Below are 14,270 nucleotides of genomic sequence, written 5' to 3'. Positions count from 1 at the left end.
GGAGCATTGTCGTGATGCAAGAGCCAAGTGTTGAGCCGTGACCTTGGACGGAGCTGCCTGAGAGCCTGGATGACCTGAGGCAGACAAGTCTCACTGTACCACTTTGCAGTAACTGTCCTTGTGTTTCTAGCACAACCCGAGTCAGGATGCCCCGTTTAGTGAAGAATACTGCAATCGTCCTTTTCTTCACTGACCTCGACATTCGCACGGTCACTGGAGTACCCTCATATTCAAACAGCCACACCTTGTTCTGGGATTTTGTTGGGACATCGTAATAATAAAGCCAAGTTTCGTCACCTGTAACGATGCTATTGACGTTACGCAATAGCATTTTTCGGTAAAATTTCACTTGATGTGCCCTTTGTTCCTCTGAAAGTGAATGGGGCACCCAAAGGGAACAAACCTTTCTAACATGGAAATGGTCATGTAGAATTGAATGAATAGCTGGTGCAGGGATGTGGAGGGTCTCTTCTACCTGCCGATATGTCAACCACCTCTCTTGCTGCAACATTTTCCTCACAGCTTGAAGGTTTTCCTCAGTCACTGATTCAGACGGTCGCCCAGAACGAGGATCATCTTCAACCCAAAAATTTCCCCTCTGGAACTTGTACCAGTGGAAAATCATTGTCCAATGTGGACTGGACAGTTTTTCCCCAGCACAGGAGTCATTTCCTCCAGGCACTGGTCAACAGTTAAACCACGAGCAAAATTGTAGCGGATAATTGCACGATATTCACCTTTAGACCATACTGACATCTTACCTTGCTTTCAATCCCACTGCTTGGTAACAACTGGTGTGAAGGTCGTGGCTTGCTGTCTTCTAGGTCGGTTTTCACCCCTCTTTTCATCCCTCACCATAACAGGGGTGTCCAGCCAACCGTTTTTGCGTATTGCAAAACTTTCCTAGTGCCCTTTGTATAATTGGATGCATGTTTCAATTGTAATATTATGGACGCAGCAGAGTAGCGGTAATGGTTAATAACTACATACGTTGTGTTATTTCAACAGATACATCAATTGTCGAAATTTGAACAATAGTAAATAAATCAATTTCTGTGAACAGTATGTTAAAACTTGAGAATTCAGCAACACACACTTCATGTATCGTACACTGCACGCACCTGCTCGATGGCGAGAAAGAGAGAATAGCAGTTGTCTAAGAAGGTACTATACAGCAAAGAGGCGTATTTGGTTTACCATAAATGCAAAATATGATATAAATAGAGAAAGCACTTCATATTTTTTTATGACATCCTTGCTTTGTGGAGCTGTATGCTAAGAAACATAGTAAGGACTACAGACCCCACACTACATTTCAATACAATTCAATGGGATATCCTTACCCAACTAGAAGATTCGCCTAAGACTTAGTACAGGTTGGTAGAATGTTACACTGAAATACAAGTTGAGGGCAGCCAGAACCTGACCACCTCATAAGTTGTCAAGAATTGCTTACTACAACCTGTGACAAAGTTTGGTGAATAGTCCTGTACTATCAACATAGATGAACAATGCATGGCAGTGACCTTACTGTCCTTCGAAATAGTTCCATCCCATAATTATGCACTGCTGAGATCAGTGATACATGTCCTGGAAACTTTGCAAGAAGGCTTCCTTTGGGATGGTGTTCAAAAGTCTTGTCACATTTCGTTCGATGTCAGGAATATCATCAAATCTCTTTCCTTTCAAAGTGAGTTTGAGTCGTGGGAACAGGAAGAAGTCTGGAGGATTGAGATCTGATCTTCCATCAAGTGATGTGGCACAAGACAAGAACACGTTTCCTCTTCCCTAACTTCTGGGTAACGATCTGTCACATGGATTCACGGTTAATCTGCAGTTTATCCGCTATCATCGCACAGTTAATCGCCGATCGTTCGTGATTAATGTCCTCACCTTCTCAATGTTTTCGTCACTGACGGCAGTCGCCGGTCTTCCGCTACATCGGTTGTCAGAAACACTTTCCCGGCCTCCTCGAAAATGGGCGAACCACTCGTACACACACTTCAAGGACAGGGCTTGATCTTCATAAACATGTACCAGCATCGCATGCACTTCTTTCGGTGTCTTGCCAAGCTTAAAACAAAATTGTACATTGATCTTTTGGTCGTTCATGGTCCAGTTCGCAGATCAGAACCAACACACTAAACATGCACTGTGTTAAACAGGTCTTACACAACACATACACGATGCTCAACTGGACAACGTTGGGAGCAGGTGGTCAAAACCTGCTGCTTCATTCACCAAACTTTATTGTCACAGGTTGTATAATACCTAGTATGCACATGAAGAGTGACTGTCAGCACTTCTTCCCCATATATCTAAGCGATAGAAGGCAATGTTCCTTTCAATTCTGTCTGATCCCCCCCATACATAGTACTGCCATAACTTCTGTCAGTAAAATCTAAACGCGCTGTAGTATGGTAATTGTGAATGAAGAAGCGTGGCAATGCTGTATGTTGTTGTCCACAAGGTCACCTTCACGACTTCGCCAGTAACTGGATCACAGTGAGTCAATAGCAGGCAGCAGTGAAAGATGGAGTGGGGAGTGTATGAGAATCATGTCGCTGTATTGGCGTTATATCATTGCGGAAAGCGAGTTACGGAAGATTTTTCTATACTAAAACCTTTCGGTATCAATGAACAATTTGTGTTTTGGACAATAGCATGATTTAAGCAAACGGGTGCAACTGTTGATCACGTCAGATCGGGCTGTGCTAGGTGTGTACGCAGAAAAGAATTTTTGAATGTTGTTCATACAAGGATTCAATGCAATCCTTTGCGTAAACAAAGTGTTTTGTCTTATGAAATGAATATAACTCCATGAACTATGTTACATATTTTGAAGGCTGATTTATATGCTGGTGCATATAAAAGATACACACGTCATTTACTAACTGAAAAATTAAAAGGAGATGCGCCGGGTTCGGTCCCAGGCTTTCTTAACGACGTATGGGGAGAACCAGTATCACGACATCCTATTCACTGAAGAAAGGATATTCACTGTGGAAGAGTTGTTTAACAAGCAAAATGATTGTGCGTACGCACGGTCCTCCAAGGAAGCAATAGAGAAAGTTCCATGTGTGCAGCGTGGACTTCACCCTGCTTCTGTCATGGTATGGTGGGCAGTTTCCTGGCGGGGAGCATCAGAGGTGCATTTTTGCGAAGGTGGAGTAAAGACTTCTGCAGCTGTCTACCAGACATTGTTGTGAAAGGTGATACCACGTATGAATTCGAAGCTGTTTGAAGGGAAATTGTGGATGTTTCAGCAGGACACAACTCCTGCATACAAAGCAAAAACAACGCAATGATGGTTGGCACCCAATGTCCCAATGCTGATTGGCCTAGTGCAACTTCAGACGTCAATCCATTGGATTATTCTCTGTGGCAGAAGCTCGAGGCGATAGCATGTCAAAAACGGCACCGCTACATCCAGATGTTAAAAAAAATCAATCACGTCAGCTGTTAAAAAGATTCCACTGGACATGATTCGTGCAGCTAAGGATGAGTGGCCTCGACGTCTTCACCGCTGTGTTGTTCATTCTGTAGCATTTTTGTGTTTTTTCAGAATATATGTGCATTAATGGGTGTGCGCAGTTTTATTTAGTAGTTATATGCATTGAAGGTACAGACAGAACATATGGCAGTACTGTGTATGTTTAAAACATTCCCACAAAACAGTGACACTTCTCATACTTCACTTCCTTCGCTGTTTGGAAATACTGCACAATATCAATTACATGGCACGTCATGATTATTCTTTCGGATATTGAAGGAAATTTTTTTAAAATGGCAAAGAAAAACAGAACTGATTATATTATACAAACAGAGACACACAATAATATTGCCATCAATTTTTCCTAATCGTAGAGTGAAAGAAACAGTTTAGTGACTAGAATGTTCATATGATCATTCAGAATTTTCTTGACTTTGCAGACAGGAATCATCACTTGGAAACTATCCGGTACTCCCTACAATCTATGTATAAAACATTCGAGCAGATTTCAATAGCAGTACCGGAGTAAACAAAGTTACAAAAAATTACTCACGTCAAGTATGCAATCATTTTACATAGATTCTTTCCAGAACTCTCAATTCAATAATGCTGTGAATTGAGAACTGAAGCATAATTTGTTAAGAAGGAAGCCATCACTTCTAAGTGTCGACTCAGTTAATGTAAGCTTAATAGTCTGTCAAAAACAATAATGACAACCCTGCAAAAAAAGTATGTATTTTTTTACAAGTGTGTTATAATTAACATTAGCTTGTTTTACTGAATGTATGTCAAAGAGAATAATTCACAGGAGGCAAGAAATTAGAACAAATGGGCTATATGTTATTATGATTATGTAATAGTTTGAGTACAAAACTCAAATTTTTAAAAACTACAGTAGATTCTTGGTAATTTGAGGTGGACAGGACCGAGACTACCTCAAAGTACAAAAAAATGTATTTAAGAAATTGCATGGAAAAAGTGAGTTATGCTAAACATTACAGCACAGTAGTTTAGAAAACAAAAACATACAGATGCCTCACACTAAATGAATTGAGCTTGTGACATTAGGCAGCAAAAATAAGGCACAGATACCATCACTCTGCACTTCATGCTTACTTGGGTGTAAGCTTGCATTGTCTAGTGTTCAAAATGCTTTGTATGGCAAACCTTTTCAATTCAGATTCTTTTTCACCAGTCAATCATTAGAAAAACAACTCTTAAATATTTCCTGGTCCATCTGCACACTTTTCTGATGTGATTAGGTGATAAGCAGCACTGCCACGGATTTGTGTTGAAATGCTATAAGCTTAGGAGAATTTCCATTAACTTTAAGCTTATGATTTCCCAAAGCGTTGGAACTCTGAGCCATTCTTTGCTCTTTTTGTGATGAGAAGAACTTTGTGGGAAGGAATAAACCGTGGCCTTGATTTAAGTACAGCTCCATATGCCTCGCATGAAAATGAAAAACCGCAGAAAACCATGTGTTGTTTTGTACTTTTGTCTGCACTCATAGTGAATAAAAACAAAACATTAACTGCTGGACCGAACGTAATGAACCACAACAACGTGCACAAACAGTATGACTTATTCAATTTTAGAACAGGGCATGATGTACGTTAGAAGGCGGATAGAACTGCCAGACAACATTCAAGGTCAGTCTGTTGTGTGTTGTTTCAGCTTTCACCTCTTCACCTCTTTCTTATTTTTGTTAATTCAAAATTTTCAGCTCAGATTTATAGAGCCATTAGACTATCCAGACTCAAAATACCAAGACTTTACTATACTGTATCAGGTTATAATGATAGGATTTTATATGGATAATGTTAGTCACGAGCAACTGAAATATTTCCACACTTACCCGGGGAAAGACGGAAGTAGGAAGGAGCGACAGGGCAGGATTTTACCTGAAATATATGATAAAGGTTAGATATATCAGGGAAATCCTATTATTAAGAATTTGCAATATTCCTACTTTATATTTCCCCCTCATTTAATGCATAGCTCAAAGAATATGAAGACCAAGTCATAAATTATGACACAGTGAATACAGTAAAATGCAATACTGTAGGGAGCAATTAAATACGGTAAAATCTGTCTATCCCGGAACACAGTGGTTCCTTTCAAAGTTTCCCATCTTACAGAAAGTTGAAGTTTTCTTTCTTGCGTTCCATATCACTTTAATTTGCTCCTACAATGGAAGAGTTTTATAGGTACATTTCGAAGATATTTCTAGACAATGATACAATGAAAATGCAGAATGAAATCACATCACACTCCCAGCTCAATTATTGCCTGCCTCTTACCCAGAGGCCCCGGGTTCGATTCCCGGCCAGGTCAGGGATTTTTACCTGGACCTGAGGGCTGGTTTGAGGTCCACTCAGCCTACGTGATTAGAATTAAGGAGCTATCTGATGGTGAGTTAGCGGCCCCGGTCTAGAAAGCCAACAATAACGGCCGAGAGGATTCGTCGTGCCGTTCACACGACACCTCGTATTCTGCAGGCCTTCGGGCTGAGCAGCGGTCGCTTGGTAGGCCAAGGCCCTTCAAGGGCTGTAGTGCCATAGGGTTAGGTTAGGTTCCTAGCTCAATTAGTGCAAACATGAGCAACACGATAATTTCAAATTTAAAACTCTACTGTTGGGCAAAGGGAAGTTCTCGCTTAATGGTAACACAAATTATGCTGAAAAATACAAACGATAAACCATGTCGCACTTTATTTTCATACTGGCATTGACATCAATCAGAAGATGGCAATAGACAAAAATATGTTAACTGCTTGATCACAAAGCACAACACCAATGTGTAATAAAATTACATAATCCTGTACTGAGTTAAGGAGTAAATCACGAATACCAGAATACAAAAAGTGTGTTTTAGTTTATTATCACCTGTGGTAATATGCAATACATACCGCCAGATTAAAACTAAATTTCTGTCTTACGAAAAGAAAACAATTCAGGGTTCTTTGAAAACAGCTCTGTTTCCATGTTGTGGAGCTTTCTGGCTTATACAAGGTATTTTTACATATAAAATCACTATTCTGATAATCCCACCTGTATTTACAGGTTACCTTCTCAGGCAAGGTCCATGATGTACAGGTTTTACTGTAGCCAGGCTGAGTGGCTCAGACTGACTGAGGCGCTGGCCTTCTGACCCCAACTTTGCAGGTTCAATCCTGGCTCAGTCCGGTGGTATTTGAAGGTGTTCAAATACGTTAGCCTCGTGTCAGTAGATTTACTGGCACATAAAAGAACTCTTGCAGAACTAAATTCCGGCACCTCGGCGCCTCCGAAAACCGTGCAAGAGGTTAGTGGGACGTAAAGCCAACAATAATATTATTATGTTTTACTGTATAACTGTAATATCATGAAAAACATGGAATCAAGTCAACGTAAATCTACATTCAAAATAGATACTGAGAAACCTTCCCTTCCAAACACCCCTCAAACAGTGGTGTACACTGAACCAGCACTGCTGGGGTAAATAACTTTGTATTTACATTTTCTTATTATCACTGGAACATTTTTTTTTTATAAAGTTTAAAAACTGCGTACATCTAAGCCAAGCCAAGTACAACTGTTACGACAATCTGCTCCTCCTACCGCAGTTCAGGGGTTCTCCAGCGAGCTGGGTTTCCTTGCCGGTGCGAAAAAGAGCTACCCCAGCAAAATTTAAATTGCTTGGTTGACGCATTTACTTGAAGATTCCTTGTCCTGGGAGCGGAGCGGGACGGGGCTGTGGACCCTCCCCCTACAGCGATTTATGGCGACAGGCCAGCTAGCTTGGGAAAGGTATGTTAGTTTTCAATACTTGACACTCGAAGTGTAGCGCTACACCCGAGACAATAAAAATATTAACATGTTAACAGTATAGCCAGTAGAGCCAGTTTATGCAATCAATTGCAACATAGAAGAATATATTTTATTCCTGGATTGCATGTATAAAGTTTTTTTGAGCAATTCATCGATGGCACATGTAGCGTATGTTTTCTGATATCTGCAGAAAAATATTTAGGTTGCCCAGCATGAACACAGAACTAAGTGCGAAGTAAAAAAATTTTATATTTGGTTGTCTTCTTGGATTTTAGGTGAAGTTTCCGTGAGTTCTGTGCCATTCTTCACGAATATAACGTGTGTTATACAATGTGACGATTATTTTCCCTCATTTATCGTTGATGCCCGTACACTCAGTAGAGGAGTGAAACTATAAAACTTAGGCGAAGGTATAATACCAGTTAAATTTTGCTGATTCAGCTTAGGTTGGGCTTTTAAGTTAAAAACAAATGTAGTCCCAGTGTATTTTTGTGAAAACCATGACTGTAGTGTACTATCACGAAGTGTCAGCCGTGAAACTGTAAGTACATTGTTTAAAATCTGTTATAGATTAAGTTATGATGGTGTCGTCACTGCCGTAAATATCAATTAGAAATATGTGCGAGTTTGTGGTTGAAAATATTCTTGAAAGACCATTCTGCGCAAAATGCAGCCTTATTAAATGGTAATGTTGATTTTAGAGAGTGTAGAACATTTTTGCCGCTGGGGTAACGAATGCGTTCACCACACGCCACTGCTCTCAAGTATGGATAGATTCTTATGTCCCGATGGAAAAAACATAGAAATATAAACTCTCATCTAGGGATGCACTTGGGTAACGACATTGACAGCTGTTTGTGAGCCCTAAAGCTTACTTTATCTCTTAACAACGAGCAGAAGTGGGGTAGTCAGATCTAATACACTGTACTGTTACCAAAAAATGTTGTCAAATTTCCCTTTGGGAAAATCATATGACCATTAACATTTTTTTTTGCTAGGGGCTTTACGTCGCACCGACACAGATAGGTCTTACGACGACGATGGGATAGGAAAGGCCTAGGAGTTGGAAGGAAGCGACCGTGGCCTTAATTAAGGTACAGCCCCAGCATTTGCCTGGTGTGAAAATGGGAAACCACGGAAAACCATCTTCAGGGCTGCCGATAGTGGGATTCGAACCTACTATCTCCCGGATGCAAGCTCACAGCCTCTAAGCGCACGGCCAACTCGCCCGGTCCCTAAACATTTCTTTCAATAAATAAGACATATTTATGTCAAAATGGAAAAATTAATTTTGAGGACTGTACAGAAATGCACTGTATTGCCAAGAAGACAATAAGCATTCCATAGAAATACTCTGCATGCCTGCTAGCCTTACAGTGATGTTAACTGAAGTGGATAAATAAAGAGTCAAGAAATATTGCCAGACTGATGTGTCTGAAGTCCAACTGCTGTGCTCAATTCTACACACGTAACTCTTTCTTGTCAGTAGATATCGTCTCAAGTATCATGGCATCTGTAAAGGTTTGACAATCCACGAAAAAAATTGAATTCAAGTGTATCGGAAATAACTATATACAGTGTTTGTGGGCTTGGTAATGTGGTGAATAAATTTAGAGTTAGATTGGGCAACCTCCCTCCCAATAAAGGACACCTCTCACATGAGAAAAATTGTTACACCCCTTCAACATTTCTAAATAGGTTTCACTGTATGCTTCTCAGAAGAAGCTATCAACAGCAGCTAGGCAGTGTGGCCAGTTGAAGTTGGAACTCACTCCTTTTGTTTTCTTGCACCCTCAAGTGAGGTCCGACAAGATGTAGGTCAGGCTATTAGATTGGTGCCCAACATGTAGTGAAAGAGGATAAACACGTGGGATTGGCCAATGGCATATGAGGTTAAGTGAGGTAAGGACATGCTTCATGTACTGGTAGCAGGTGAGTTTTGAAGCTGCTTAAAAGACAGTCAGCCAGGACTATACTTAGATGCCTGAGCACCTTCAATACAATTATATGGTACTTCTGCTTGCATTTCCAATAGGTCCATTTTAAAATCAAATAGGGGAAAACTCTTAAAAATATTTATTCAGGAGAAATAGTGCAATGAAAGTAAAAAAAACCTTTTTCCATTTACAATCAGTTAACAACAGTCCTAACAATATATTTTTTCAAACATAAAAGCATGATGAATACAACACCTAGTGGGATCACTCAAAGAGTTCAAGTGCGCTGCCGTAGAGCGGAACTAGTGCAGCCAATCACCAACGCGACACAGGCAACAGTTTTTGTGGAGGTTACACTGATACGCAAATAACCAAATACAACACACACACACAAAAAAAGATGTAAACAGACCACATAAAACATTCTGTGTTCTTAATCTGTCCCTGTGGAAAATTAATCCTAGCTTTGACTTGAGGAAAAAGACATTTAGCTCCCATTAAATTATGAGCTGCATACTTCAGTTGCCTTTTGAGAGACACTATTGGCTTTTGGGCATCGGTAAGAGAACTAGACTGGCCATGAATTAGACTACAACTAGGCTGACCTTGAACCTTACCACTCACTGTTGCCATCATTGCTTCACTCACATCGTGATTCTTCTTCTTGACACAGTCTTCAATTACTTTTCCTACTCGGTGCCTTGCGTGATGTTATCTCAGTGGATAGGTATTTCAGTAAATTTGGAAAAATACGAGACACCGCTCCTGGTTTTAATTCCCATCTCACATGAGAAAGTTCAACGTTTTACTGTTCACAAAGGAACAGTCTACATTTTTTGAGTTAATTAAATCTGCTTTTAGCTTACAAATGCATATCTTTCCACGGAATAACTCTCGTCCATTTCGCAAACAGATGATTTTCTTTTGGCAGTATAAAAATAGTCTACCATCAGAATTCCTTCCGTAATCCAATTTACAGCCAGGAATGAAATGGTACATCTTTATGTATAAAATAAGAGTTTTGTCCGTACGATGCCCAAAATTTAAAAACGATGGTACTTCTGTATCAGTTGTGTCCCCAGTAAGAAGGAAATGCACTTCTTAATTTTTCCGTAATTTCTGTCTGTATGTACGTATGTACACACATCACGAGAAAACGACTGAAGAGAATTTAATGAAAAATTGGTATGTTGAGTTGGGGAATAAGTCGCTATAATCTAGGCTATAATTAATTTTGTTCAAGCTGAGTGAAATGGTGGTTTAGGGGAAGGCCTAAAATTTAATTCTCAAATATTTATTAGTGGTCGTATTGATAAATACTACATAACTAAAGTTATATAGTATTAAATTACGGCTGTGATCACAGAGATATTAATGAAATTGAATTTTTTATTACGTCCATATCAGTGCCGAGTCACAAGAAAATGGGTTAACATAATTTAATGAAAATTGGTATGTAAAGTCTACGCTATAAGTAATTTTATAAGACGCCCTAATATCACAGAGTCGAAAGAAAACTAAATGGGAAGGCTTACAATATAGAAAGCTCATAAAACTGATCAACAATAACATTACATTGAACATTGATTGTTGCGATGTGTTTTGTGTCTTCTGTTGCCACTCATCTCCGACAGATAGGATTACTGCTGTGTACCAACTATTTTATTTTTCAGGGCTGCCGACAGTGGAGTTCGAATCCACTATCTCCCTGATGCAAGCTCACAGCTGAGCAGCCCTAACCACACGGCCAACTCGCCCGGTCGTGCCGAGTTTAACAGCCTGTCTGAATATTGGTGGGAAGTAGCTGGGGAGTTAGAAATCATTCTTCTTTATCATGCCATTCCTCTCGTTCATAAATTTTCTGATACTACTGATACGTAACACACTGGTTTGTAATAGCATTCGAGCTATTCAATCCCTACTCTGAGGCACTGATTGGAATGAGCAGTGTGCATATTTAACGGAATAAAAGCAGAGGAGTGTTCACGGCTGTCTGCGGCCCGGTCATTCCAGCTCTGGAAATTTCGACTGTTAGATCGGCACCGTAGTACTGTTCGTTAAAAGTGAGAAAATGTGCGGTTTTTCACTTGATCGAGTATTTTATATGATAACATTGCTTTTAATCGCAACTTTCCTACTAATGTTTTTGTAATGAACTATGTTGACTTCAGTTAGGAAAACTACGAAGTCAGTCTTTCTGAAAGTCCTGTAGCGAAGCACGGGTACATCAGTTAGCTTTTTCTAAATAATAGAAAACTACTTGATTGCACACACGAAGCACAGCACAGGTATTAATACAGACTTTTGGAAAATATCAAAGCAAACAAATTTCCTCGATAGGCATTAAAATTGTTGCACGCAGGCTATTATTTATGTCGACAATTTGGCGCACGTATTGTTGCAGCTGGTTCGTTGCAACTGCAGCACCACACTTCGGCGGAGCCACCAACAACGTTACGAGAGTGGAGTGATCACACTAGGTATTATATTCATCATGATAAAAGTAAATTAGAATTAATAAGAGCAAGAGTATAGCGTATTTACTCACATCTCACAACGTAACTTTTTTTATTACGGAATGAGAGAGAAAAATAATCCTTCCTTGGATCTTACATTGGTTTTTCTTCATGTGTCAGTAGAAATGGGACAAGGTACAACAACTGGCATGCATGCCTGCTCTCAGCTAAAGGTCGAACTGCTTTCCCTAATTCACCCCTTAATTTATTTGCAGCAGCTTCTTTGGTGAAAAGTACGTATATAATCCATAATCCTACAGTATTCCCCGACCTAATGAGCTAGAGAAAGAGACACAGTTGAAATGACTAATTTCAGCATACTAATATACAGTAAATGCGTGTCCAGTGTATTAGGATACTGTAATTTGCTTTTCAGCATGACTTTGTTAATAAGTGTGTTACGGAGAAGCGTTCAAGTATTACGGCAGATATTAAAATTCGAGCAATTCCGTTGGTGAATAAATCGTGCGCAGGCCGAAAATTTAATATGACCAAGTTTAATGTATGCTACAGGTAAAAACAGAAAGTTGCTCTTGTAACCACCAATAAACCAAGAAGTATTCCCAGGGCCAAAAGGAGGAAAATTTCTTTGAGTTCGAAAATAAACTCCTTCAGTATGTCAAATGTTTTTTCACGTGTCATGCAACAATTTAAGGCACGTGAAATAGCGACTAAGCAGGGTATTAGCTTTATAGAACTGAAATTGAGCCATGGATGGATAGCCTAATTCATGAAGAGAAAGGACTTTCCTTGCTGGCAAACATCTCTGTGTCAGAAGATGCTAGAAGATTACTAAGAAAATCTTGTCTTTTCATAAATATGTTTTTCAGTTGACAAAGAGAAAAAAATTACCTCCTATCCCAAATTGACAAAGCACACCAGACTCCATTTAACTTTGATATGCTGAGAACAAAACGGAGTAGGAAGACGGATTGTCCAGTGTTCTTATTCCCACAACTGAGTATAAAAGAAACACGCAGTATTGGATTGCTATTGTACATAATTTTTAAAAGGAAAGACTATGCTGACAGGCAAATTTCAGAATGGAATCCACGTGAGAGTCCCGGAGGGGATAGATACAGCTCAAGCGCAAGACTGCATCCGTAGTCTGGAGTAAACGACCAGGGTCATTACTTTGGCTCTGAGCTCTGCTTCTATAGTGCAGTTTCTGAGGACTTTTAAGGGGATGAAACAGGAAAATCCTTAAAGCAGAGGTGCCAACCTTTGAAGTGGATTATCAGTAATCGCCCTCCGCCCCCGAGAAGAATTTCGAGTCAAGTCCAAAGCATGCTCCTTCCTTTCGATAATGACACCCCCTTTGTCCTTCTAGCAATCTATTCGAAAGTATACCATATTACACAATACCATGTGCACACAACCTGTCAGTTCTGTGATAGCTTGTTTCTCACGCAGCAGCTGCTTTTCAGCGTAGTTTTTCTTTAAGCATCCTTCCCACTGTGATGGTATTTTCGTCCTCTGAACCATAAGCGATTCCAGTGCTGATGTGCTTAATGTAGGCCTTACTTCTTTCCAGGTACACTTAACACAGCAAATACGACATTACTGAAGGATTTATAGTGGAGAAGGGCAGCGCCTGAGCTCCTTCATTCACAATGAATTTTACAGCGCTTGTGGGTAGCAAAGGAAGTCACGATCGAATAAGTATCGTTGCCAACTCACAAGCATTGAAACGAGGACGATTTAGGAGAAAGGCTAGAAAGGATTGAAAATTTTTCCTTTTATTTTTACCGTTCAAAATTATTTTTTCGTGATGTCTGCTTTTCCGTAATAATTTCCCCTTTGACCGGAATTCCGTAATCGTGAGGTGAAATCCGTAATTATTACGGACAATCCGTAATAGTTGGCACCTCTGTTAAAGGCATGTAAATCTTGCTGTTATTCCTGGTGAGCTTGAACATGTATTTCAGCCTCTTAATGTTTTCGTAAATACGCCCATCAAGGATTATGTGCAAAACTGAGCAAATGGCAGAAATCAACTGACGCTGACCTGCAAGGCGAGAGGGTCTTCAATTGAACTGTTGTGTGAATGGATTGTGTATGCGTTGAATAGGGTGCCAGCAGAGGTCATCGTAAAATGTTTCATTAAAACTGGAACTGCAACTGGTCTGGATGGATGTAAAGACAACGCTCTACGGACAGCAGATTAGTTAGGAACTTGATGTCAGTGTATTGCTTGTGGATTTTTTGCACCAGGGTGACACAATAAATGTTGAGCAGTAGGCGAGTTGAATTGTAGGCTTGTACCGTTTGTTTGAATTAAACAGGTATGTTTAAAAGAACTACAGTATATTAATATTTAATAATCAGTTTCAGGTATACCTGTAAATAAATAAAAAAACGTATTACATGACGAGTACTGGTAGCAGGCCTAATCATGTTTTTCTTTTCTGTACAGGGGAGCGTACTCTGCTACAAATGGAATCCTACTAACTTGAATACTCTTGTTAATATTCAGTTATATGTTATGGAACATTATACAATGCAATCTAAT

At 39.7% G+C, this 14,270-nt stretch overlaps 1 protein-coding gene across 4 annotated transcripts in view; it reads right to left on the bottom strand.

The window, feature by feature from the left end:
- Positions 1-14,270, bottom strand: part of LOC136879250 (mitochondrial import inner membrane translocase subunit Tim23) — an 83,206-nt gene that overhangs the window by 15,439 nt on the left and 53,497 nt on the right. For 2 of the 4 annotated variants that reach the window (XM_067153061.2, XM_067153062.2), the window contains exon 5: positions 5,352-5,397. The exons of the other annotated variants lie outside the window; for them this stretch is intronic. In XM_067153061.2, coding sequence (XP_067009162.1) covers positions 5,394-5,397 — 4 coding nt within the window. In that variant the 3' untranslated portion in view covers positions 5,352-5,393. The remainder of the gene's footprint in view (positions 1-5,351; positions 5,398-14,270) is intronic. 4 annotated transcript variants of the gene reach the window in all.

Source organism: Anabrus simplex, chromosome 8 (assembly GCF_040414725.1).
Source record: "Anabrus simplex isolate iqAnaSimp1 chromosome 8, ASM4041472v1, whole genome shotgun sequence".
NCBI lineage: Eukaryota > Metazoa > Arthropoda > Insecta > Orthoptera > Tettigoniidae > Anabrus > Anabrus simplex.
Note: the sequence above shows the minus strand (reverse complement) of the source record. Positions and strands in the feature narration are given on the sequence as shown.